The following is a 27,435-nucleotide window of genomic DNA, read 5'->3' as shown; positions in this document are numbered from 1 at the left end:
ATATTTTTTCACAGGTTTGCTTATAAAACTATTTGAATATGAAACACTTTTTATTTACAGCAGTCATGGAGATGGCAAGAGTAACAGTGGGAACTACTGACTATATAGTTTTTGGTGTGATGCTAGCCATTTCTGCTGGTATTGGACTTTATTATCGTTTTACAGGTGGTAAGCAGAAGACTACTGAAGAATACCTCTTGGCAGACAAGAGCATGTCTGTCATACCAGTGTCATTCTCACTCATGGCCAGCTTTATGTCAGCTATTACACTATTAGGAGTATCCGGAGAAAATTATATATATGGAACTCAATTTACAGTCATCAATATTGCATACCTAATTGGAACTCCAATTTCAGCATTTGTATTCCTTCCTGTTTTTTTCCGTATAAATGCAGCTAGTGCCTTTGAGGTAAGTAATATTATTATTATTATTTGACATTTCCAGGGAGTCCAAAGACTCATCGAGGGAGGGTACCTACTCTACAGCTCCATCTCCAATACTCAATCCACCAACTACAACAAACCGCAACTACCATCATCATCTACACCAACGCCATCTACTGCCCACCACTAGTATTTTCACAGACAATCATAAACATCCAGGCCCATGGTGGGATTCGAACCCGCAACCTTTTGGCTAGAGAATGGATACGCTGACCACTTGGCCAACCAGGCATATTTTGACAGCTTATTACTAATTATAAGTGTAGTATGGTGTATTAGTAACAAACAACACAGCCAAAAATTATTCAAGTGAACCTTTTCATTTTTAATCATTTATTTCTTGCTAAAGTTTGGATTTCTAGTAAAGTTCATTGCTAAAGACATTTTGTAGAGAGACACTTCATTATGGCATTACCATTGAATTTGAACACTGGAAAAATTTTTGAATATAAAGTTTGGAAAATTTCAAGATTATCTAATTATTTCAACTAACAAATTTTACTTAAATAAAAGAGCCAATAGGCTTCACTTTGGTGATATAACATTGTTTAAATTAGGGGGATATTAAATCCCACATTATTTCAAAGCCGAATAAGAAACTCAAAGATCGGAATCAAAGAGTTTCCAGCCGAATATAGTAAACTATAAAAGTTTCGGCGGATTGTAGCACAAGCTAACGCATGTAGTTCAACACTAGGGCAACTCGTTGCAAAGGTAGGTAAAGTTCTGATCACTATTCTTAGTATTACCCATAATGTAAAACACATCTCCTAGGAGATGTATGATGTTATACATTATGGTGGAAGGTCACTACCCAGACCGGTTTCAACCTTTATTGAGGTCTCATCAGTGAGTAAGTAGACCAGGTAATACCGACATTGTAGTGCTTCTGGAGTCAGGAGACTCATTTTGAGAGGTCCCCACCGCCAATACATTGTTTAACAAACTGTGTCTTACTTAAACTTGTTTGTTGTTTTAACACTTGCCATATACTTAGGCAATGCATTCATTCATCCACCAGTTTTCAAACAAACAAAAAAAAAAAACCTACTGCTCACTCCCTTGTTCACCTGCTTTTATATATCTTTCAAGAATAGTCTCTTGCTCTCCACTACCTTTCTCTATTGTACGATTTGTTTCAACAGATCTTTCACCAACTTATATATCTGAATCATATTGTATCATTCTTTTTCCTGTTCACCAGGCTCTTCATACTAATCTGTTCATGTTAATCTATATGCCGTTTGGTGTCTTTTGTAAAGTGGAACTATAACCTCTTTTTTTTTTTTCTAAATGTCAAAATCCTCCTCATCATTGCAGTAATAATCCATATGTTCTCCCAATTCACATAGTGTGGTTTCTAAATTTCAGGTCTTTATCTACCATTATCTCAAAGTAGCTTATTCTGTTCATCTCTTTCAATACAATTACCATCAGTTAACTATACAACATGTCATTCTTGGATTCCAAGTTTCAAAACTGTACACATCACAACACAGCACTGAAGGGGCACCCCCCCCCCCTCATCTGTTCCTGTCTTCACACACACATACAAAGTTTAAATCCTCCTGGGGGAGTCAAAATATTGTTGCTCCTGATAGTTCTCAAGTTTGCATATCTGCAAACAACTGCGTATAATATTTTCCAATATCATTTACTTAAAAGTTAAATATTAATGGCTCTTAAACAGACCAGTCTAAACAAAGTCACACCATATCTTCTAATACCATTACTTATTAGTTAAACATTAATGACCCTAAAAGAGACCTCTGCAGCACACCATTGCCTCTTCTAGGATACTATTCCCTTATTAGCAATTTGCTGATATATGCTACTACTTGATCTTCATGAAGTGAAGCTTATCGAACTTCTTTTAGCAGATACTATCCATCACACATTGTTTCAGTCATTCACCATAATGAAACGTCATCAGTAGTGAATTTGTCTTGCCTATTACCAGTAACTGAGCTTTATATTCAGAAAACAATATGAGATAACAATTCTTATCATATTCTCAAGTTCCATAAACTGAAGTTTAGTTCTTTAATTTAAGTTTCCTTAAATTGCTATATAATCATATCAGTTCTGTAGAGAAGAAACCATCCATACTATCAGTGGAGTAAAGGGTGTTGTGCTATATGCTATTTGTCAGTTTTGTTTTTTCCATTTCCTTTTTATTTTCCCTGATGCTGTCCTTCTAAGAAGGATGAAATAAAGTAGGTATAACTTTACTTTTACATATTTTTTGCATGTTGTCCATTATTTACTTCATAAAAACATCTAATAAACATGTTTTTTAAAAGGTTTAATCAATAAGCATTAATTGATAGATTATTATTATTATACAGGTATATCTATGGAGTTGAGAGAGCTGTTATTCCCACACTAACCATTATTCATGCAATACCTATTATATCTCTCCTTAAACTCATTCACTGATAAAGCACTCACAACCACATCTTGGAACCCATTCTATCCACTCACCACCTTGAAGCAAAACTTGTCCTAACACTTTTGCTCACCATGCTCTTACACAATTTCTGTGGGTGACCCCTTGTTCTCTCCCTTCCTGCCATGTACTGAAAAGTTTTCAGTGTCAATCCTGTAAAACCTCTTTAATAACTTATATGCTTCTATTATGTCTCTTCTTTTTTTTTTGCTTTCAGCTAGTGTTTGAGTCCTACAGACCATCAGTCTATTCTCTTAGGGAGAATTTTGTCAGCTATCTTTGTCACTTGTCTCTGGATCCTCTCCACCACTTCTTCATCCCAATGGAATCCAGGTGCTAGATCTGCACACACAGTAGCCATGACATGGCCTTATTTGAGCCATATATAAGGGAACAATAACATCTCTATTCCTGTTTGTTAATGTGTTCCTCAAGAAACACATAATTTGATGTGCTATTTTCATTGTCTTTACAATGTGCCCTCTAAAATTCAACTCCCTGTGCAGTTCAGTTCCATCAATTTTGTACAGCTTGTGATCTCTTCTCCCCAAAGTGCATTGACTTCACCACATTAAACTGGCAGCCATTTACCTTTGCACAAACTGCTAGTTGATTTAGGTCTCCTTGCAGTATCTCTGCATCACATTCATTTGCCATCACACTTCCCAGTTAATTATCATTAGCAAATAACCGAATATTTTCTGTTAAATCATTTCCTATATCATTGATGCACAAATAATGGAGAACCATGTGCTGAGCTCTGTGGTACACCACTGGTCAACTACTTTCTCTGGGATTCAACTCTTTGATATCTGTCCATTCCCCTGTCCTCTAAATCTAATCACATATTCAAAACCATCCCCATTTGCTCCAGTTTATGCCACAGAGTTTTATGTGGAATCCTGTCAAATGCCTTTGCAGAAACTAGCAGCATCACTTGAGTAGCCATTTCTTTTATCCAATTCCATTGTTACTTTATCATAAAAAGAAAGCAGTTTACTAATGCAAGCCCTACCCTTTATAAACCCATGTTGTGTTATTATAAAGTCATATTCCTATCCACCCAGTCCTGAATTCCATCTTTTATCAATTTCTCCAGTATCTTAACCATCACTCTTAAGATGCTGATTGGCCTAGAATTTGTTACTTCTGTCTTGGATCCTCCTTTATGCAGTGGGACTATTTTTCCCTCTTTCCACTCGATTTATACTTTCCCTGTATCATCATAACGCTAGTTATGGATATAGACCATATTTTCTGTTCCTGTCTCATTATTATTATTATTTGACACCTCCAGAGAGTCCAAGGACTCATCGAGGGAAGGTACCTGCTCTACAACTCCGTCTCTACCACTCAATCACCAACTGACCACAACTACACCAACACCATCTACCACCGACAACCACTGGTATTTCCACAGACAATCACAAATATCCATGCCCACGCATGGATTCGAACCTGCAGCCTTTTGGCTGGAGAGCGGATATGCTATCTACTTGGCCAACCAGGCTGGCCAGCCATATTATCCATCTAATATCCTCTTTTGAGGGTTGTCCAGCCTTCTTTTTCCAATTGGTTTATATACTTCCCCTGCACTAAGGCCTAAATTAAACATCTTGGTCAGAGGAGCTGATAATTCTCTTGCATTTTTATAATACATAGACCGATGTGCCATTTAATCCCATGGCTGTGTTTGCATCATTAAGTTCTGCAATATTTTAAGTAACTCCATTTCTTCAGATTCTATTCTCTAATCATGTTGTATATAAATGGAGGATTATGAAGAGTAGAGGTGGGCTGCGTGGAGTGAGTGCCATCCCACAATGTGTCTTCTGACTGTAATGGGATCTAGTGATAACAAAAATGTGTCAAATCTGTTGACTGAAATAACCAGATAATCTTGAAATTTTTCAGTGTTCAGATTCAGTATTGGTAATAATAATAATAATACTTTTTTTGTTAGTTGCTGTTCAACAATTTTTGTCAAACTCATGTTTTTAAGTAATCTAGATGAATGTGTGTGTGTGTGTGTGTGTGTGTGAGGGAATATATATATATATATATATATATTTGTGTGGAATTTGAGTGGAATTTGCATATATATATATATATATATATATATATATATATATATGCAAATTCCACTCATGAAAAGGATGTAAACCATTTATTATGTTAGTATAAAATTTGGTCAGTAGGGAGGAAAGGGAAGATATGATAGAAATATATCAGTTACTGAGGGATTAGGGTAAATGCAGAAGAAATTTTTTAATGTATAACAAGAAGGAAGGAAGAGTAGGGAGTCACCACTGAAAATTGTGCAGGTATGTCGAGTAAGATTGTGAAGATTTTTTTGCACAGTAAATGAGTGAAATGGGTTGCTAAGAGTGGTTGCGAGTGCTTTGTCAGTGAATGAGTTATGATAGACATTATGTGAATAATAGTTAATGTCGAGTTCCCATGATAAGTCTTCAGACTTAGTGGGGATGCTAAGATAATATGAAAGACATTCAAAGTAAAGTAAAGTCTCCATTATGGTAGCTCCCCATCCTGAAGAGAGAGAGGAAGTCAGTGAAATAAAAAATAGTTTGTGTTTTACTTTATGTTTTACTTTCATACACTATCTTTGGTTTTTTTATGTCACTAACATCTCAACATAAATCTCCTTCCCTTGCAATAGATTTTCTCTAACACATAAAAGTTTTTCAAAGCTGTACCAGTAAAACTCTTTAAATTGTCTTCAGAACCATTTTCTTGACCTGTTTGTCTTTTTCAAAATGGATATCCTTGAGATATCCATTTTGAATTTAAGAATAACCAAAAGTTCTGATGCCAATCCCAGACTCCTGAGGATGTTCCACAACTTTAATTCTGATCTTTTTTGATAGCCACTGAAGTGAACATGCTTATGTGCAGTAACAATCTGGTTCATTATGTTAATGCAATGTTCAGTTTTAGTGCTGGTGATTTCTGACTTATTTGATGATTTTCCCCAATTAATTGTTCAGCTTTCTGCTTATAGAAATTATCACTAGTGGGCTTTTGACTGCTCACTTCATAATCACTCATTACTGCCAACTTCACTATTTCTTGTTTTTGACATATGGCACTCACATCTACCATTGCTTCATAAAAACCTTGTAATTGGTTGTAAATTTAAGTATCATTCTAATTTTCATGTGTCAAGAATTTAATTACTGCATACTGCTTCGAATGCTTTACAAAACTTGTAAAAGATTTTCTACTGTTTGTGATAACCTGCAGAGTGGCCGCAAAGTCCCATTACCCCAATGTGAAATTTTAATACAAATCATTTGGCATGTTTTCTGATATCTCATGAAAATGAGGGTTTTCTCAGTATTAAATATTTTCTTTTCTTTTTGATGTTTGTTTTCTTTTATATTTTCAGATTTAATAATGGCTGAACAATGTAATTACACTATTGAAGAATTTGCGTTTGTCCCTTTTTGGATGAAGGACAGAGAAAGGAGTGAATAGAAAAAGATGCTGTTAGCTGATTTCAATGAGATTCTCAATCACAACAAATATCCTTGTAGTGGGAGAAGACACTCTTTAGTACTGGAATTATAAAGCATAAACCAAGAAGTGATAGACTTAGAACAAGAGGAGTCTGTTGTAAGATCATCAACCTAGATTGGAACCTAGAAAACATATGAAAATTGACCTAAATGCTTGGTGCCCTAAGTTTGTTCAAGAATTATCTGACAGCACCTTGTAAAATCTTTTAAGTCCATGTCAGATAATTCTATATGGATGTGTGGGTCATGTTCCAAATTACTTCAAACCTCTAACACAATTTTGAAGTGTGGTAAGGTCATTTTTTGCCATACATAGATGTTAGTCGTGAACTTGGATGGTGGTATTTTGTCATCATCATCAGTTTCCTGGTATGTACCCTCGAGGGTTGGTCAGGCTACTATGACTACCCTACATAATTAAGTTTGCATTATTAATCTCCTATCCACAATTTTCCTCCAAATTAGTCTACTTGTCAGCACTCCAATATTGTCGTATCTAATGTCTAGCTTCTAAGGCAATTCTGACTGAATCAATCCACTTAGATCTTGGTCTTCCTCTTGGTCTCTTTCTTGCCATCTTGGCATCAAGTACCTGTTTACTAACCTTTCCTCACCCCATATTTAAGTGGCCATACCACCTTAGATTAGCTCTGCTTACACATTCTTGAATGCTAACAATGTCAAGTTCCTTTCTAATATCTTCATTTTTAATATGATTCTGCCATTCATGCCATCTGTTCACTCCCCTAATTTTTCTCAGAACAATCATATCTGTGGTCTTTGGTCTTTGATCAAGTGCCTTATTTCTAACCCAACTCTCAGATCCATAGTGTAAAGCGGGTTTGAACATTGTCTTGTATACTACTAGTTTGGTGCTCTGGCTGATTTCTTTCATATTCCATATAAATTTATTCAGTTGGCTACCCATTATACTAGCTTTACTTATTCTGTTGTCTATTTCCAGATTTAACTTGCTATCTTCACTAAAAACTGTGCCTAAATGGCTAAAATCTTTATGCAATTGATATTTTCAGTGTTTCTACTTATTTTCGTAGTTTTTTTTGGTATTTTGATTGCTGATTTTCATGCCAAATTTGTTGCAGCTGTTATTAAATTTAGTTAGAGAATCCTGGACTCTTACACTAGATGGGTTTAGGAATACAACGTCATCTGCATAAAGCAAAGAGCTAAGTTTGACATCTCCGATTCTAATATCAGGCTTAATGTCACTTTTTTTCATAATGTGATCCCATAATGTATAAATGATGAATAGCAGTGGAGATAATGTGCAGCCTTGTCTTACCTCTGATTTTACATCAAAATATCTTCCTGTATTTCCTTCAGTTCTAATTGCTGATGTACAACTTAAATAAAAGCTTAAACTTAGCTTTTCTCTATGGGCACCTTGTCAGTGACAAATCTTGTTCATATTCCTTGCCTCTTTACAAGGCCTCACTTGGACTAATGAATGCAAGTCTGGTTTCCATGGTAATTCTGATACAGTGGAGAGAGTACAAGGGAGAGTGTCAAAAATTATATCATGATATGTGGAATACATATTATGAAGATAAATTGAGAATTTGTAGGTGCAGACACTAGCAAACAGGAGAAAGGGGGGGATATGTTTGAGACTTACAAACTTCTAAAAGGGTTATAGAGAATTTCAGTAGATGGAATTTTTCATTTTATGAAGGGGGGGGGTACAAGAGGGCATCTTTGGAAGCTGAGAATGAATGCTGCTAAGAAGAGAGCAGGATCTAGATTGGTCTCTCTTATAGAGCAGTGTGTGAATAAAATGGATTGCCATTGGATGCTGTGTGTGCAAGTAGCGTGAATGAATTCAAGACCATGTACGACAGCTGTTGTGAATAGTATGGCCTCCCTCGATGAGTTCCAGACTCCCTGGAGGTCTCCCTTAATAATAATAATAATAATTGCAATTAATTGTCCATATTTTTTTTAATGACACATGTAGTCAATATATTTAATTAACAGAACTGCACATTCTTTCCTATAAAGTGTAAATGTGTGTTCTTTTGTTCGCACAGCTATCATTGAAACTCCAGTAGAAAACGTATGCTATATGCCATTTGTCAGTTTTGTTTTTACCATTTCCTTTTTATTTTCCCTGATGCTGTCTTCTAAGAAGGATGAAATAAGGTAGGTATAACTTTACTTTTACATATTTTTTGCATGTTGTCCATTATTGATTTCATAAAAAATCTAATAAACATGTTTTTAAAACCATGTTTATTAAAAAAACCAATATCACAAAGGTGACAAAATGTTCAAAAGAACTTAGAGATGTAGAAAGAAGTATTCTAAAAGGGATCAGATTAGAGATAAAGGTGACATAAAAATTGAAGATAAGGATGTTCGTGGATGTCTGTAATAGTTAGTGAAAGATTATTAAATGAGATGTGCATTGAGAGAAATGGTAGAAAACATTCAAGAAAATGCAATTAGGAGCAGTAGAATATATATATATATATATATATATATATATCCTGAACTTCTCTTGAGGGTATATATATCAGGAAATTGATGATGATATATCAACATGAGCCGGAAAATACATCAGAAAACTTGCAATGGAAATACAGCTGAAGTAGATATATCTAACTTCAAATATGCAAGTATAAAAATTTTACTGTGGCTACACAGTATAATTCAGAAGGCCTGTTTAGAAGGTCAAATTCCTGGTGATAGGAGCAGAACTCATAGTATCCATCTATAAAAAAGGAAATAAACTTCATGTGAGAATTGCAGTGTTTCAGATAAGATTTATGCAAGCCAACCAGTAAAGAGGCTAATAAAAATCATGGAAGCAAAAGTGGGGGAAAAACAGGCTGAGTTCACAGGCCAAATTGCCAAATTGGAGTTGTTGGGATCAGATTTTGAATTTAAGAAAAATCATGGAATCTGAGAAGAAATCATGGAAATATAATAAGGATCTGTAGATCTATTTGTTTTTTAGATCTGGAAAAGGACAATCATACAATAAACAGTATATCATATATTTCAGTTGTAAGTCAGCAGTCAGAATGGCAGGAGATACAGGAAGGCAGTTTGATGTAAAATCAAGTGTAAGACAAGGGTGCACACTATTTTCACTATTATTATTCATCCATTATATGGATTACATTATAAAGAAGAGTGACATTAAACTTAATATCAAAATCAGAAATATTCATCAGCTTTTTACTTTGTGCAGATGATGGTAAATCCAGTACAAGTCATTAGGACTCTTTAACTAAATAACTGCTATAATAAATTTGTTATCAAAATCAGCAATAAAAAGACAAATCTACAATTAGAGGAATGTGAAAAACAAACTATTTCAATGGCAAACCTAAAGAGGAAGAGTAAAATATTATAGCTATTTAGGCACAATTTTTAGAAAAGATGGAAAACAAAATGAGTCAAAGCTGGATAACTGGGATGTAGCCTTTTAAGGAATACAGACACTGAACCAAGACTTCAGATCTAATGTCCACTCTTCACTTTCTCGTGGTGAGGACCTATTCTACCTGAATACCAAAAAAATTAGGTTGAGCTAGCAATTTAGGATTTTACCAACCAAATTGTATTCTTCTTGGCTTCAACAAATAAAATGATGGTACAACATAATAGAATTTCATGCCAGCTGAGCATCACCTAGTTAAACAAGAATCAAGAACAGAGAAAACTTGGCTACTGGAACATGCTTCAGCTCGACATCAGTGGAGCTCAAAACTGGCATCATCAACAGAAAAGAAATGGAAATAGCAGAAGAATTGGATAAGTACCAGATTGACATAATAGGTTACTGAAGAAAAAAAACAAACAAAAAAAAAAAGACAGAAACAGGTAAGATTCTTCTCAGCAACAAACACATGAAGTTATATTCAGGCAATAATAAACAGGGAAAAGGAGTTGCTATAGTATTCAACACTACTTATGAGGATAATCTTGAATGGCAGGCAGTATCAATTAGAGTGATGTGGGCAAATATTGAAATTGGACAGTGAGACTTATTTGTGCCTAGCCTATGGTCCAAAAGAAGGGTCTACTAAAGAAGATGAAAGATTTTTTTTTTTTTTTTTTTTTTTTTTTTTTTTTTTTTTGCGGGATTAGAGAAGGCAGCTGATACAAAGAAAAAAAAACCAAGCTTGGCCCTCATTGGATATCTAAACGGGAATCTAGAGAATGGTTATCAGACATATAGAAATGGTTTGGGAAAATTTGGAGAAAAGAGCAACACTAACAATAATGGCAAGTACATGCTAGATTTCTGTTCAGGATGCACCCCTCCCCTCCTTTCTTATCCGTTCTGTCCTTCCTAAAAATACCGTACCCTTTACACTCAATACCAGTTAGTATGTCTGCTTCTGATAGCCAGGTCTCACTAATGCCTACAATATGAGATTCCAACATATTGACCAAGGCAACAAGCACTACTCTTTTGTTTCTGATATTCATAGCATTCATGTACAGACTTAGTGAGTTACCTACATGTTTTTTTTTGTATACTCTTGTCTGTGGTCTGCATGACACAGTTTGACAATTGCAGTTCTCTGTTCTTATTTAGTTCCTTACTTATGCAGACATCTTTACACATGCTTGATAGGTCTGAACTGGACCAACACAGAACCATTCTCTCTTCATAATAATTTCCATAATAATAACCGTTCCCATCAGTAACACAGTGACCTAACACTGTTGCTTTTACATATAGATTCTCATGATTCCTCCCATCATAATTCAGTTTCCCTGACTTAGTATTAGGTTTTATATCATTGAATAATTTTTCAAGAGTCCTAATGCCAAATGCATTTATGTGTAGGCCACCCCTCTTATACAAATCCATTCTTCCCTCATATTCACTCCATGCATTCAAAAACCTTCATTCATTCTTTCTACGTAGCGCGCATCGAATTGTTGGCTATCAGCTGTTCTTCATAATTCATTTTCATCTTATCTAGGTAATATGCTAATAATTTTTACTTTCTTGCTCTTCACTCACGCTTCTTCCAACAACCTTTTCACATCCTCTATTATACTGAATGTATCAGTATAATAGAGGATATGCCTACTCCACATTGGCAATTGCAACCTCTTTTGCTTTTTTTTTTTCTATTTTTCAATTGTTTGCGCTATATTTTTAATTTTTGTTCTGGTAAAACTTGATGTTATAACCCTCTCATTAATAGCATGTATTATTGATAGTCACCGTACCAATAACATCTTTCTTTTTACAATCAACTTTACTTACCTGATTTTTGTTATTATGCACAAACTTACCTAATTCCATGCTTTGTTATTTTCCATTTTGCTGCTGAACTTTTTTTATTCTCCCTGCTTTCCTCTAAACAGCACCTTCTGTATTCAGTATTGTCTTTAGTGGAGAAAACCTTCTTGTTCACTACTTCATTGTTCTTTTAACATTCCGTTTCTTCTGAATTTTTGGCACCATTTTACAGCTTTATTTAATATTACAATATCACAATAAAAATATGTTATAAAGACACTATATACTCAAAAAACACAAAAATCTACTCTAATATACTATAAAACACTAATATTCTAAGGAAAAAACACAATAAAACAGATATCAAGAATTTTACATGAGCACTAAATATTCAATGCAGCCAAATTACTTCCCAGAAGTTGGATATAGGCATACAGTCAGAGAGAGAGAGATTGAGAATCTATATTATGATATATAGATATGTCATAAAGTTTTACTGGAAGAGACAATTGAATTTAAATCTACTTGAGTGGAGTATCTGAGTCTGATTCTAGCAAACTCTGTAATTTTGTTTTTCTGTTAATAGAGAATTCCAAGGATCCATCAGGTTGGATCCTACAAAATAATCAGTGGCGTTTCTAGGAAGAGTGAAGTGTTGTTGATTTCTTTTTTTGAAATGAACCGGATTCTAGGATGTTTGTTCTGTAGATGTATTGAAAGCATCAGAGCCATGTAGCCAAATGGGAAAACATATCATCTGCATAGTGTGGGCAAACAGTAGGTCAGTGTGGAGTTTTTCACTCTATTCACTCTATTTGTGTAGAATTTTCCTTGACAAACCAAAAAGGGGAAAAAAAAGTTCATGGCGAGTTGAAACAAGGCTGGGATATCAGAAGGAAATTCAGCTTAGATAAGATCAAAGGTCTCCTTAGAATGATGATGAACAGCCTATTTTTCTACCCACTGCAGGGTGAAGGCCTCTCCCATTGTGGGAGGTTTTGGGTCCACTACTTCCATGGTGACCCAGTCCATATTGGGAAAGTGTATCTATACTTGAGTGAATGAATGTATGAAGGTGAAAGACAATCACAAACATCCATGTGTACTCCGGATTCGAACCTGCAACCTCTTGGCTGGAGAGCATATCCGCTAACCACTCGGCCAACCAGGCTGGCACCCTTAGAATATTGGTGAGTAAAGAGAAGACATGAAAACCAATCATTATGTCAGTGTGATGAAGAGTAAGGTTTTCTATGCTATGCTTAAAGTTGGCAGAGTTTATGTGCAAAGAGATGTTGCCAGTATATTCTGGTAGATCACTTTGGCTAATTATAAAACATTGTTCAACAGGGCAAAATTGATTTGCTCTGATGACAGCCCTCAGTACTAAACAGCTTGACTACATTCACAACACCTTAGCCAGTGGCTATAACTTTTGCTAAATCAGAAAAATTTTAAACCCCAGACCTAGACTATAATAAATTCATCACTATCCCACATATCCTGGATGCATCTGCAAAGCTGATAGAGATTCTTAAAAAAAAGTAACTATGAACACCTACGGACTACAAAACTTGGCATCTTGTACTTTACAGTTGTAAGCTGCACTACTATGGCCAGACCGGCAGGACAGCCAATATCAGAATCTCTGAGTATAAGAACTATATCTGGTTCCATTGCCATGGCCACATGGAAACTTATTACAAGATATACTGTAAAAAGGGCCACCTGACTTCACCATAACAAATATAAATAAGAGAGACTATTTCTGGATCTCTCTCTGCTTTAAAAAACTATTCAAACCTTCTTATGCAACCAAACAAATTTGGCTGCATAAGACTGCCTTAAATATGGGAAAATGCTCATCTTTAGACCATAAATCATCAACCCATCAGCCAAGAATACTTAATCTGGCTCACTGTGTGGTACTCTTTAGTGCTTTATGCCCACCCTTATATGCTCTGCTTCAGCATCACTTATCCAGTGCAGTATCTGCTTGCATATATTATCTCTGTATTGTTCCCTAATGATGTTAGTTTCACTTTAGTGAAATTTGGAATTTGACCTGGTTTTCTGAATTATGTAGTATGAACATTGTAACACTTTTGTCCTTCATATTTGAGCATTTTTGGTTGAATATCATCTATTCTAGCTGCTTTTCAAAACTCATTTGTGATCACACCTCTCTGTTTCAGGTCACTCATGTCATACCCTTGAAAACAGGTTCAGTCTCAACTCTTTTGGTTTTCTTTTTTGTTTTATTCAATAAGTCTTTCATGTCTTACTATCTTAAATTGCATATTTTATGCATAAGTTGCAAATCTGGCTATAAGGAAAAAAAAGTTGAGTGTAAGGCAGGGTTGTGGGCTATCTCCAATTTAATTTATAGTGTGAAAGTTTACATCACGAAAAAAAATTATTAGACTCATGGTTATATCCCACAGATGCCTCTTGATTAGATTCAAGGGGAATTTATGGAAGTTAAGTTTGTGTTGAAGGGATGAGAGAGCTAGAGTTTTATCTTACACAACCATGATTAAAGGAAAAGTTTGCCTGTCAAAGTAGTGAATGAGTAAGTGAAGGTATGACAACTGGTGTGGGTGATGTATGGACTCCCTAAAGGTTGAATAATAATAATATTATTATTAGACCTCCGATATATAGGTATAATAATAGAGGTGATATTAAGACCACTCTCCCCCCCAATAATGTTATTCTCTTAAATAAAATCTACTGTAAGTGTTAAGGATCTTCAAACAAATAATTGATGTTACATCATATTATTTTGATGTAACATCATCATCACAGTATTGATATACAGAAGGAAGAGAATGGATGAAAGAGCAGCTTTAGGGCATTGCATTCCTAGTGGGAAAATTGGAGGAGAAGCCATTCACTTTCCTACTCACTAGAATGAGAAAGCAAATGGCATCTACAATGGAAATTTTCATTCTAAGTGATTAGAATGGAAATTAGATGCCAATTATAAAATGCGGGACAGTAGTATAGGGCTGTCTCAAGCAACTTTTATGCCAAATCTATGCCTTGGAAATAAAGAGCAATAATCTTATTTCTAGAAATATATAGACGTTTACACAAGAATAATGTTTAATTTGCCAAATATTTCGGTCTGAATATCACAGACCATCTTCAGTAGCCACATAGGAATAGTTTTAAAAAACAAGGTGGAATACAAACAATTGATCATTCACACATAGAACGAGCCACGTGCTGTCATATCGCTAAGTATTAGAAGAGTAAACATTTTTAAAGTCATAATTAAAGATATTAATTCAGAAATTCATGTAATAATCTTAAATAACGTTAGACTAATATAGGAAATTTGCATTAAAAAAAAAATTAATGTGTTATCCTGATTAAACTTTCCCAAATTTTTGATATAGATATACAGTCATTACGATTCAAGTTAAGATGTTGAAGTAAGGCCTCCACACTTTCTTTAAATAAAAGTTCAAATTTGTAGCAACATCTGTGTAGGAGGAGAGTCCTGGACCAAAGGATGTTGTGGCTTGCTTCTCATCCATGCTGAGCTAATCCAGATTTCTCAAGTTTGTTGTGTTGAATTGATGAGTGATGCTCTTGAATTCTTTTTTCTATAGAATGTCCAGTTTGTCCAAAGTAGGAAAGATTACAGCTGCAAGGAACTTGATACACACCAGGCAGAGACAAGGTTGAGCATTTATCTTTAGAAGAAGGAAAATGGGTGGATAATTTGTTAATAGGTGTATAAGTGGATGTTAAATCATATTTCTTCAGAATTCTTAAATTGGTCCTGAAATCCCGGAAATGTAAGGAATTGTAACTCGACGTATTAAATCTTTGCTGTTTTGTGTTGGATTGTAAGAATCGAAAAGATGTTGTGTAGTCTTTTCGGAGAAGCCATTTAGCTTCACGTGATGTTTGATAGTCGAAAGCACTCTTTTCAGAGAAGCCATTTAGTTTCATGTGATGTTTGTAGTCGAAAGTTCTTTTGATACACACCAGGCAGAGACAACCTTGTCTCTGCCTGGTGTGTATCAAGTTCCTTGCAACTGTAATCTTTCCTACTTGGACAAACTGGACATTCTATAGAAAAAAAGAATTCAAGAGCATCAATCATCAATTCAACACAACAAACCCGAGAAATCTGGATTAGCTCAGCATGGATTAGAAACAAGTCACAACATCCTTTGGTCCAGTACTCTCCTCCTACACAGATGTCGCTACAAATTTGAACGTTTATTTAAAGAAAGTGTAGAGGCCTTACTTCAATGTCCTAACTTGAATCGTAATGACTGTATATCTATATCAAAAATTTGGGAAAGTTTAATCAGGATAACAAATTAATTTTTTTTTTAATGTAAATTTTCTATATTAGTCTAATGTTATTTAAGATTATTATATGAATTTCTGAATTAATATCTTTAATTACGACTTTAAAAATGTTTACTCTTCTAATACTTAGCTATATGACATCACGTGGCTCGTTCAATGTGTGAATGATCAATTGTTCGTATTCCACCTTGTTTTTTAAAACTATTCCTATGTAGCCACTGAATATGGTCTGTAATATTTGGCAAATTAAACATTATTCATGTGTAAACGTGTATATATTTCTAATCATTATGTTGTAAGTATCGTTAAAGAATCGAATCTTATTTCTCTAAATAATTTCATTAAGAAAGAGAGTTATTAACCTCTCTACTGGCCAAGGTGGATGAAATAGTGAGATCAAATTGCACTTCTAATCCATGTTATTCAATAACTGTTACAGAATTGTATCCAGATTTAGCTAGACATCTATAGACGTCCTTGCTAGTTAGGGGTTTAATAGGAACCATAAACAAACATCAGTTGGTGTTATTAGCATGTGCACATTTTTGTTCTGGCTATTGTTCATAATACTTTTTCCTGTTTTCTAAGTTTGAAACTATTTACGTTTGATATATATATGTATTTCTAGTTGTTTATTTTATTCTTTCTTTTATTTTATTTTTAGTACCTAGAATATAGATTTGGTAAAGTTACAAGACTAGTCGCTTCTGCCTTATTCATTCTACAGATGGTAAGTGAGCATCTTTTAAGAAATATTAATAATTTATAATTTGTATATTTAAGTAATCAAAAAGGGGTGCTTAAGGCAAAGCTGTATAACTGAGAAGAGACCTCCACATAGCCTTTAAAGGAATGCGGACAACCGACCAGGACTTCTGACCTAATGTCCAATCCTCACCTTCTCGTGGTGCACCCTGCTGGGTGTCTACTTGGATACTGAACGAATGAGGATGGGCTGAAAATTTTGGGATTTAGCCGACCAAATTGTATTCTTATTGGTTAAACCAAAATAAAAAATGATCGTACAACATGACAAAATTTCATGCCGGCTGGGGTGTTGCCGGTTAAACAAGGCCCATGTTGTTTTCGCCAGGGAACCAGGGCGAACAGCGAAAAGTCAGCTACTGGAACAAATCTGAAAACAAACCCCAACTCAACATCACCAGAGTTAAAGATTAAAGATTAAAATGACCATCAACATAAGAAGCCTGAATGGCAAAGAAATGGAGCTAGCTAAGGAATTAGATAAGTACCAGATCGAAATAATAAGGGTGACTGAAACAAAAAAGACAAAAACTGGTGAGATCTTTCCGAGCAATAAATACAAATTGTTATATTCAGGCAATGACAATCAAGGAAAAGAAGGAGTAGCCATAGTATTCAACACAAAATACGAGGCTAATCTTCTTGAATGGCAGTCAGTCTCAAGTAGAGTAATGTGGGCAAATATGAGAATGGGGAAGTGGACAATGAGACTTATTTGTGCCTATGGTCCCACAGAAGGTTCTACTAAGGTAGAAGTGGAGGAATTTTTTGAGGCTTTAGAAAAAGCAACTGACACAATGAAAAACGAAAAGATGTTTCTTGTTGGGGATCTAAATATCAGAGTAGGAAATGATTGTGAGACATACAAAAATATTTTGGAAAAATTTGGAGAAAAGAGCAAAGCTAATAATAATGGCAAATATCTGTTGGATTTCTGCTCGGGACATGGACTGGTTATTACTAACACCATGTTCCAACATAAAAATGTGCACAAATTCACTTGGAGAGAAGAGGCAAGGAATAAGAAAAGTCTCATTGACTATGTTATTGTTGATAGTGATGTTTTCTCCCTGGTGCAGGATGCCAGAGTTACAGAGGATTTGAAATTGGAAGTGATCACTATTTAGTCTTGAGCAGGATAAAATTGAATTTCATATTGAAAGGAATAACATGTAAGAAAGTTTTAAAGTGAATAAAAGTTGAGCAGCTCTCAGATGTGAACTGTAGACTAAAATACACAAAGATTATTGAAGAAAAAATTAAAGAATTTGAGAATGGGAATCAAACCTTGGAGATTCAGTGGCAAACTCTGAAGAAAACATTAATTGATTCTGCCAGAGAGGCATGTGGTGAGGTTGTCTGCAAGGATAGAAAAATCAGAACTCCCTGGTGGACACAGAAAGTTAAAGAGGCAGTGAAGGAAAAGAAGAAAGCATATCAAAAGTTCCTGTCAAATAAGTCAGCTTGTGCTCTTAGAGAATACAGAGACAAATGCAAGAATGCTAACTACTCTGTAAAACTAGCTAAACAAAATTCATGGGAGGACTTTGGAAAGAATATAGAAAATAAATATCAAGAACGTGGCAAAATATTCTGGAGGTTGTTGAAGAAGCTTAGGAATGAAGGAAAGAGTGCTTTAAAAGGAGTTAGAGATGATAAAGGTGACATGAAAACGGGAGAAAAAGATATCCTTGAAGTATGGAGTAATTACTTTGAAAAACTGCTAAATGAAACAAGCAGTGATGACAGCACAGTGGTAAAAAACACTGACCAGGCATGCAGTCAGTAATACATATCCATAATTGAAGTTGAAAAAGCCATCAAAGGCTTGAAATGTGGAAAGGCAGCAGGAGTAGATGATATTCCACTAGAAATGCTGAAGTATTGTGGTATAAGAGTCTTACAGTGGCTGCACTGCATAGTTCAGAAAGCCTGGACAGAGGGACGAATTCCCAATGATTGGAGTAGAGCTCTCATAGTACCCATATATAAAAAGGGAAATAAAACTGAATGTGAGAATTACAAAGGTATTTCCCTACTGAGTGTTCCTGGCAAGATCTATGCAAGTATACTTGAGAAACGGTTGAGAAGAATTGTGGAAGAAAAGCTTGGTGAAGAACAAACTGGATTCAGGTCAAATAGAGGTTGTCAGGATTAGATCTTCACTTTACGACAAATGGTCGAGAAAGCATGGGAATATAACAGAGATCTGTATTTAAGTTTTGTCGATGTGGAAAAGGCATATGGCAAGGTGCCAAGAGAGAATCTATTCAATATGCTACAGTTATATGGTGTCAATGTTAAATCTGGTATGAGACAAGGATGTACATTATCCCCTCTGTTATTCATTATCTATATGGATTGCATTATGAAGGAAAGTGGTATTAAACATGATATCAAAATTGGAGATGTTAATGTCAGCTCTTTGCTTTATGCGGATGATGTTATACTTCTAAATAAATCTGCTACAAGTCTGCAAGATTCTCTGACTAAATTGAATAGCTGTTGTAAGAGATATGGTATGAAGATCAGCAATAAAAAGACAAAGACAATGAAAATAGGCAGAATCATTGAAAATGTCAACTGTGTTGTGAATGGAGAACCTGTGGAACAAGTAAAACGTTTCAGCTACTTAGGCACGATTTTTACTGAAGATGGTAAATTAAATATAGAAATAGACAACAGAATCAACAAAGCTGGTATGGTAGGAAGTCAATTGAATAAATTCATATGGAATAATAGAGAAATTAGTCAGAACACTAAATTAGCTGTATACAAGACAGTGTTCAAACCAGTTTAAACTTATGCATCTGAGAGCTGGGTCAGCAGCAAAACACTTGACTGTCAACTAGAGACGCAGATATGAGAGCCCGAGAAAGATTATAGGTGTGAACAGATTGCATCAATGGCAATATCATATTAAAAACGAGGATATTAGGAAAGAACTTCACATTGTCGACATCCAGGAATGCATTAGCAGAGCTAATCTCAGGTGGTATGGTCACTTAAACAGAATGGGCGAAGAAAGATTAACAAAACAAGTGTTTTCTGCCAGGTTGGCAGCAAAACGACCCAGAGGAAGACCAAGATATAGATGGATTGATACGGTACAAAGTGCCTTAGACGATAGAAATATAAGATCTGATAATGTTGGAGTCTTGACAAGTAACAGAGTGATTTGGAGGAAAATTGTAGATAGGAAGTTAGTAATGATGTAATTTTTTTCATGTAGTACTGTCATATCATGTACACCCCTTGAGGGTACATGGCAGGAATTTGATGATGATGATGATGAAGTAATTAAAAAAAACAACTCCAGGAATTTACAGGGCTTGTGTTTTATTTTCTTTAAGGGGAATGATTTACAAGTATCTTATAGATTGATGAAGTACATTTTATTCATGTTCTAAACTTACTGTAACTAGAATAGAAATTAGATGCCAATTATAAAATGGCTCATCTCTAAGAATCACTAAGTGAAACTGCATTATTTGGACAAAATCATCCCCCCCCTCCTCTCTCTCTCACATGCACAGCATCATATGTGTGCATACACACACACACACACACACACACACACACACACACACACACACACACACACACACACACACACACACACACCTCTTTTATAATGTTAAAATGGCTATAATACTACTTTACATCCAGTTACTTAATAAATCCATTGCTGAAACTTGGAGGCTGGTTTTCATGCAGGATTTCACCTCTGCATTGGTACACATACCAGTCACTGAATTAGAAACATTTATTTAATACCATGTTGGACCTTCTTTAGCCTGAATTACAGCAGATATGTGGTTTGGCATAGATTCCACAAGGTGTTGGATTGCATCTACAACATACCAGGCATTCACAGACAGTCCTTTAAATTGCTCAGATTTGACGGAAGAGGACTTTGCTCCCAGACCTGTTTTTCTAAGATGTCCCACTCATTCTCAATAGATTCAGATCCGGGCTTCATGGTGGCCAAGGAAGATGATGGAAATCGCTGTAATGCTTGTTTAACCACTGCTGAACAATTTTTATGTGATGGACAGTAGCATTGTCATCCATGGAACTCCATGAAACAACTGCCACACCTGCTGGATAAAAAGTCAACATTGCAAGATGGTCTTGATCAGCAACAATGTTCAGATATTCTTTCAAGGATAGATACCCAACCTTCCAGCAACATCAGGGGACCTGTTCTGTACCAACAGAACATGCCCCACACTATGACACCACCTCCAGAACCTTGAGTTGTACTTACAAGGCAAGCTGGGTTCATTTGCTTCATGGGGCTCCCACCAAACTCTCTGCCTACCGTTGGTATGGAACAAGGTGTACTGTGACTTATCTGACTACATGACTTTTACAGTCTTCCAGTGTCCAGTCACAGTGTTCCTAACACCCACTCTGTAGATAAACTTTCCAGTTCTTTGCTGAAATCAGTGGGTTTCCATATAGGCATGCAACCACTAATATGATTCACTTCAATTCTCTGAGAATAGTTCAGTGAAATATGGGACAAGAATAGCCTTGATTAAATGCTTTGGTCAATTCCTCTACATATACAGGAAGTTCTGTTTTTTCTGTACAAGCCTTCTCAGATTATGGCGTTTTTGTTCCTTACAGACTGTCTTAGGACCACAGTTACATCTCTTGGACAGGCTATGTGGGTTATTTTTCAACTGATTATACACCTGGGATATCTCACCATTAGAGAAACCAGTTAGCTGTGTTGATTTCAAAATTGTAGCTCCAGCCAGGTGGGCACCCACAATAAGCCCTTTAGTGAACTCTGAAAGAGCCTTTGTTTTTTTCCCATTCACCAGTAACATTCTTAAATAAATGCCTAGAACACATGGTGATGCATGTGACCAAGTAATTTGGATATATTATTATTATTACATGACACCTCCAGGGAGTCCATAGACTCATCAAACTTGCCCTACAATTCTGTCTCCACCACTCAATCCACCAACTTCAACAAATCACATCTACACTAATACACTAATGCCATCTGCCACTCACCACCACCACTAGTATTTTCACAGACAATCACAAACATCCATCTCCAGGGTGGGATTGGGATTCAAACCTGAAGCCTTTTGGCTGGAGAGCACATACACTAATCACTTGGCCAACCAGGCTGGCAAAGATCCTATTCGTCTACAACAGGACTCAAACCTGCAATTTTCTGATTTGAAGTCGGACGCCTTATCCATTAGGCAATGCAGACTACACATATTGTGTAAATGATGTTTATATACATCTGCATCAAGGTTTTTAATTTAATGGCCAGTGTGTATGGCTAGAAAAGCATAATTTCATATCGATTTCCATATTCTTTCCTTTCCCTTTTATTGATTATTTAAATCTTGTATTTAACTTTACATGTTTCATATTGTTATTATTAATATCTGATAATCATATGAAGAATTCAACATGAGGATATCCCAGGCCAGACCATCCATGAATGGAACTTTACCATGAGACGTGGAATTTTATTCTTGCCATTCTTGTTATTCTTTAATTGCTTTCCCTGAACAGGTCGCATGCTAAACAGATTTGTAGCCAATTAAACTATCACCATTCCAAAACCTAGTGAAGATCTTAATCACAACTGGAAGCCTTTTCTTTAATACTTACTAGAAGATCCTTTATTGTATTATCAACAACAAGCTTAAAGCAGGAATGAGATACATAATCAAAAGTAAAAAGATACACTGTGTTACATGGCAATAGAGTTTAATCTTGTTCTTGCTGAAGTGTATATGAAGTACATCATCATATTAATAGGATGATGTACTTCATCCTATTAATATGAAAAACATCCATTGGTGGTACATCTGGTAGTGTATCTGACTCAGTCATTTGACAGTCTGCAGCATCCCTTTCTGTTCCACATCTTCCAGCTGGAGTGGACAAAAGACTGCTATCCATTATTAAGGGAGCCTGTTCTAATACAAATACTCGCCTTCAGTCATTGAGTTCCTCTCAGACATTGTCGGAATTCCAAAAAGGAGGTCAAAAAGATTGCTTGCTCTCTTAGTTTCATTCACTCTGTGCTCTTTGTGTTCTGGATTTGCAGGAAGTTTTCAATTTGTATGCTCTGTGAGGGATAATGTTTCCCTCGACTAGGAAGGAAAATAAAGTATTAGCATATGCAGATGATGTAATATGCATCATCTACATATGCTAATACTTTATGCCTTTGAGAGAAAATGATTCAATATAAGTTTTTTTTGGTGTTTTGGAAAAATTTGGCATAGTCAGTAGACTAACTGGCAATGATGACAATATGAAATTAAAAATTTTTCAAAGACGTGACTTTGGACTACTAGAAGAAAATCTCTCACCATACTTGGAATTTCCTTCTCTTATGTAATTGTATCAGACAGTGGTCTGATACTACAATTACAGAAAATAGACAAAACCATTGAAACCTTAGAAGACTGGATCATGCCACTGTTTTTTCTTTTAAAGCCATAGTACTTGAAACCAGAACTTCCCTGCCCTGCTGTATATTATTAATAATGCAGATATCTGAGAAGAAACCAATGAAAAAAATATAGTAGTAATCATGCATAAGTTTTGGACCCAGCTGATATATAGAAGTTAAAAAGGAATTTCTTGAACTAGCTAAGACACATGGAAGCTTCATGGTTTCAGTATTTAAGCAATACAGTCAAAAATCATAAAATATCACAAACCCAACATGTCCAAATCTACTATGGTACTACCTTGTTTTTCATCTCACACTATTTCAAAAAAATGATTACAGTGACCCAAGATCTGAAATGATTACTGAATGCTACATCATTCTGCACTTAACCCTAAGACTGCTACATCACTCTTGCACTGACATTCCAACCATTAATAACAGCAAAACATGGAATAAGGAAAGTATATTTAATCTCTTCTGCCACAAATTTCCATGTTTGGGGTACTAAATACTATGTTTAATAACTTAATGAAGTTCCAAAGATACACTGATAGGAAGGATCTTGCACGGAGATTTGTGAGTGATTGGGTTCCAGTATACTGATGCCATCAAATGTAGGTACTTTAACATTTGGAAACTAATCTGTTACATCTGTTACTGATTGAAAATAGTAGAACATGCATTCTACAGCTGCCTTTGGACACTTCATATTTGCAACAGACTATGCAGTGTCATTGGGCATTCCATTATTCCCAGTGCAACATTTTTTTTCTCCCAGTACTTTCCCCTCCAACACACACACAAAAGCTAGGAGGACAAGCATTTTCATATATATAATTAATGAGTGAAAAAAAAAAGTTTTTAAAATCAGCAATATGACATACAAATGGTTTACAACATTATGTTATGGAAATTCTATTGTTAGGCCATCAATTTTTATATTTAGAAAAATGCATTCTAGCAGATTTACATTTTTGGTGAGGTGGTGCAAATCAAGCAATTATGTAATATTCATCAGGGGGGGATAAAATTCTGTCTATTCGAATCTATTATGAGAGTTTTTTTCAAACTGTTTCATCCTCTTAGCTCACAGTCTTTATGGTCAACTGTAGGAATGAATGGAGTGAATGCCAGACAGTGAAGGCTAGTTCAAGGTAGTAAACTTAGAAAAACCTAACCAGTCAGATACCAGTCATCTCAGGATTTTGGTTCCAATTGGTCTTTTGGTTGTTGTTGTTCAGCTGCAAATGGTGAAAAAAGAGAAAAGATAGTCTTTGGCTACATGATATAAAGAAGCTGAGCCCTTTTTTTCTGTCTTGCTCACTTTATATTTTCTTTCTGATAATACTATCAGACTCTCTCTCTCTCTTGCAACTTTGCACTACACAAGGACTATGATGTAGTAAATACTATTTAACAAGAAATTGTATTATTCTTTAATCCTTTATCCAAGCAAGTATAAACAAACAGAGTTTGAACGATGCACCTTTTTATTTGTACATGGAAAATATGACTTCTGCATATTTTCTGCAGACCCAGAAAAAATACCTTGGTATCTTTTCTGGGTCTGACTCCCACTGATTGAGACCTCAATATACGAGGGTAGTCTGAAAAGTTCTCAGCGTCGACCATAGATGGCAACACTATTGCAGTGAAATTGCAAGTCATTCTATCAAGTAGTTAGTTTTATGCAGCTGTCTGAAGCAAAAATGTTGTCTGTATCCCTTGAAATGGATAAAATTGAGTATCGTGCGGTTATAAAATTCTTTGTAAAAGAAGGTTTAATGACAAAAGAAATTCATTCAAAGTTCATAAAAGTTTATGGGCAATCTTCTCCTTCGTTTTCGACAATTAAGAAATGGGCTGCCGAATTTAAACGTGGCTGACGTCCAAAAAATGTAACAACACCAGAAATCATTGATCAGTGCACGATATGGTATTGGATGACCGGCGAGTCAAAGTGCATGAAATTGCTGAGACTATAGGTATTTCTAAAGAACGTGTAGGATATATTTCGCATGATGAATTGCAAATGAAAAAGCTTTGCACAAGATGGGTGCCGCACAGATCAAAAACGCACTCGCATGAAAATCTCTGAACAGCGCTTTGAGCGTTTTAACAAGAATAAAATTAATTTTGTGCATTGATTTATTACTATGGATGCGAGTTGGATTCACCATTACATGCCAGAATCCAAACAGCAGCCAAAACACTGGACAGAAGCCGGTTGTTCAGCGCCAAAGATGACAAAGCTGGTTTCATCAGCAGGAAAGATCGTGGCATCGGTGTTTTGGGATGCTAAAGGCATTTTGTTTATTAATTATCTTGAAAAGGGTAAAACAATAACCGGGGAATATTATTCCAATCTTTTAACCAGACTAGACAAAAAATTTGTGAGAAATGACCCGGTTTGCAGAAGAAAAATATCTTTTATCAGGACAATGCACCTGCCCACAAATGTATTTTGGCAATGGGAAAATTAACGGATCTGCACTATGAATTGTTGGAACATCCATCCTATTTCCCAGATTTGGCTCCCTCTGACTTCTATCTCTTCCCAAAACTAAAACTCTTCCTTGCTGGTCAGCGTTTTTCTTCGAATCAAGAGTTGATTGCAGCTGTAGAGGAGTATTTCGCAGATCTTACTGAGAACCACTACAGAGATGGGATATTGCCGCTGGAGCATTGCTGGAATAAATGTATTAGTCTTAAGAGAGATTATATTGAAAAATAAAAATAATTTTGAAATTATAAATTTGTTTTTTCATTGTTAGGCAGAGAACTTTTCAGACTACCCTCGTAGGTTGAACCCAGTCTGTGTAATGGAGGTTATCAACTTCCTGATGGGAAGTTGATAGCCTCCATATAAAATACAAGTTGTCTGTTGTGAAGGTACAGGTTATACTTAATGTGCAAAAACTTTGCTGGTTTAGACTTGAATAAAGGATTAAAAAAAATTAAAATTCCTTGTCAAAATGTAATTTATTTCTAACAAAGTTACCTTGCTCTTCCTAACCATTGTTTGAATTGTGCAGAATGTCTTTGCATGGATACTTAACATTCTTACTCTCTGTCTTCCAGGTGAAAACCTTAAATATTGTTATTCTTGACAAGTACTCCATTTAAAATCTGTAGAAATTGTTTTTTCTAGTGCATATTAATGCTATCGGCTTATGTTGTAAATTATCACATTTGATCTGTATTGTGGTCATATACCTTGGTTGTTAGTTCTTCATTGATCTTTCTTTGACATTCTGCTCCATTTGTTTATTTCTGTCATTTCATCTGTAAATTAAAGATTACAATAACATTAGTTGATCTTTGAATTTTATTAAGCATTGATTGTTAAAAGTTTTTTCACTTGGTTATACTATAAGTTAAAGATGCCAAGAAATTATATTCGTGGTATCATTCTTTATAAAGGTCAAAACTAGTATGGGGTAGTGTCCCTTCCCATAATGCAAGGCATTAAAGATGTCTGTAAGGATATGTGCCTTGCTTGGTGGGATTCTAAGGCAATTGATGTGAAGTCCTTAGCCTCTATATACAAGTGGCCCAGTTGTGAAGTTATTCACATGCAAACTTTGTTGGCATACGCTTGGATAAGGAATGAAACCAAGAATATAATTTCTAGGCATCTTTAACTTATAGTATAACCAAGTGAAAAAACTTTTAACAACTGGCTCTAATCCAGAGTAGTTTAGTAATAAGTTGTGACACCTTTTGACTACTTGTGCAATATATGGGAAATATATGATTTCTGCATTACTTCAACCTTGGTATCTCTTCTGGGCCTGGCTTCCACTGCTGGCATTTGATAATGTTTATCTTTGGATTTGCTGGTGGAGTATAGAGGCTCTGCTCGGTGGAGTATTTTTGCTTTTCGTTGAGTGGAACCATCACTGAGTTTCCTGTCCTGGAGTTATTCAGGTCAGGAGTGATGAATTTAGTAGTGATCCTTTAGGGTCACTCAGCGATATTTCCAGTGATTATGTAGATTACTTGGAGTTTTTGGAGAGGAATTCATGCACTTTAACTAACATACCTCGAAATCTCCTCTGGGCCTGACTCCCACTGATGACATTTGATTATGTTCATCTTTAGATTTTCTGTGGAGTAGAGCTGCTCTGCTTGGTGGAGGGTTTTTGCCAGTTGTTGAGTGGAGCCACCACTGAGTTTCCTGTCCTGGAGTCATTCGTGTCAGGAGTGATGAATATAGTAGTG

The 27,435-nt window shown here is 35.5% G+C and overlaps 1 protein-coding gene across 2 annotated transcripts in view; it reads left to right on the top strand.

Annotated features, from left to right (window-relative positions):
- Positions 1–27,435, top strand: part of LOC150100370 (putative sodium-dependent multivitamin transporter) — a 156,310-nt gene that overhangs the window by 3,636 nt on the left and 125,239 nt on the right. The window contains exons 2-3 of one of the 2 annotated variants that reach the window (XM_090402504.1): positions 61–410; positions 16,663–16,728. In XM_090402504.1, the coding sequence (XP_090258630.1) occupies positions 66–410; positions 16,663–16,728 (411 nt within the window). In that variant the 5' untranslated portion in view covers positions 61–65. The remainder of the gene's footprint in view (positions 1–60; positions 411–16,662; positions 16,729–27,435) is intronic. The other variant, XM_090402505.1, reaches the window with a different exon arrangement.

Source organism: Typopeltis vanoorti, chromosome 13, assembly GCF_054136105.1.
Source record: "Typopeltis vanoorti isolate ZY-2024b chromosome 13, IOZ_Tvanoo_1.0, whole genome shotgun sequence".
Classification (NCBI taxonomy): domain Eukaryota; kingdom Metazoa; phylum Arthropoda; class Arachnida; order Uropygi; family Thelyphonidae; genus Typopeltis; species Typopeltis vanoorti.
The sequence above is the reverse complement of the archived record's forward strand: the minus strand, read 5'-3'. Positions and strand labels throughout refer to the sequence as shown.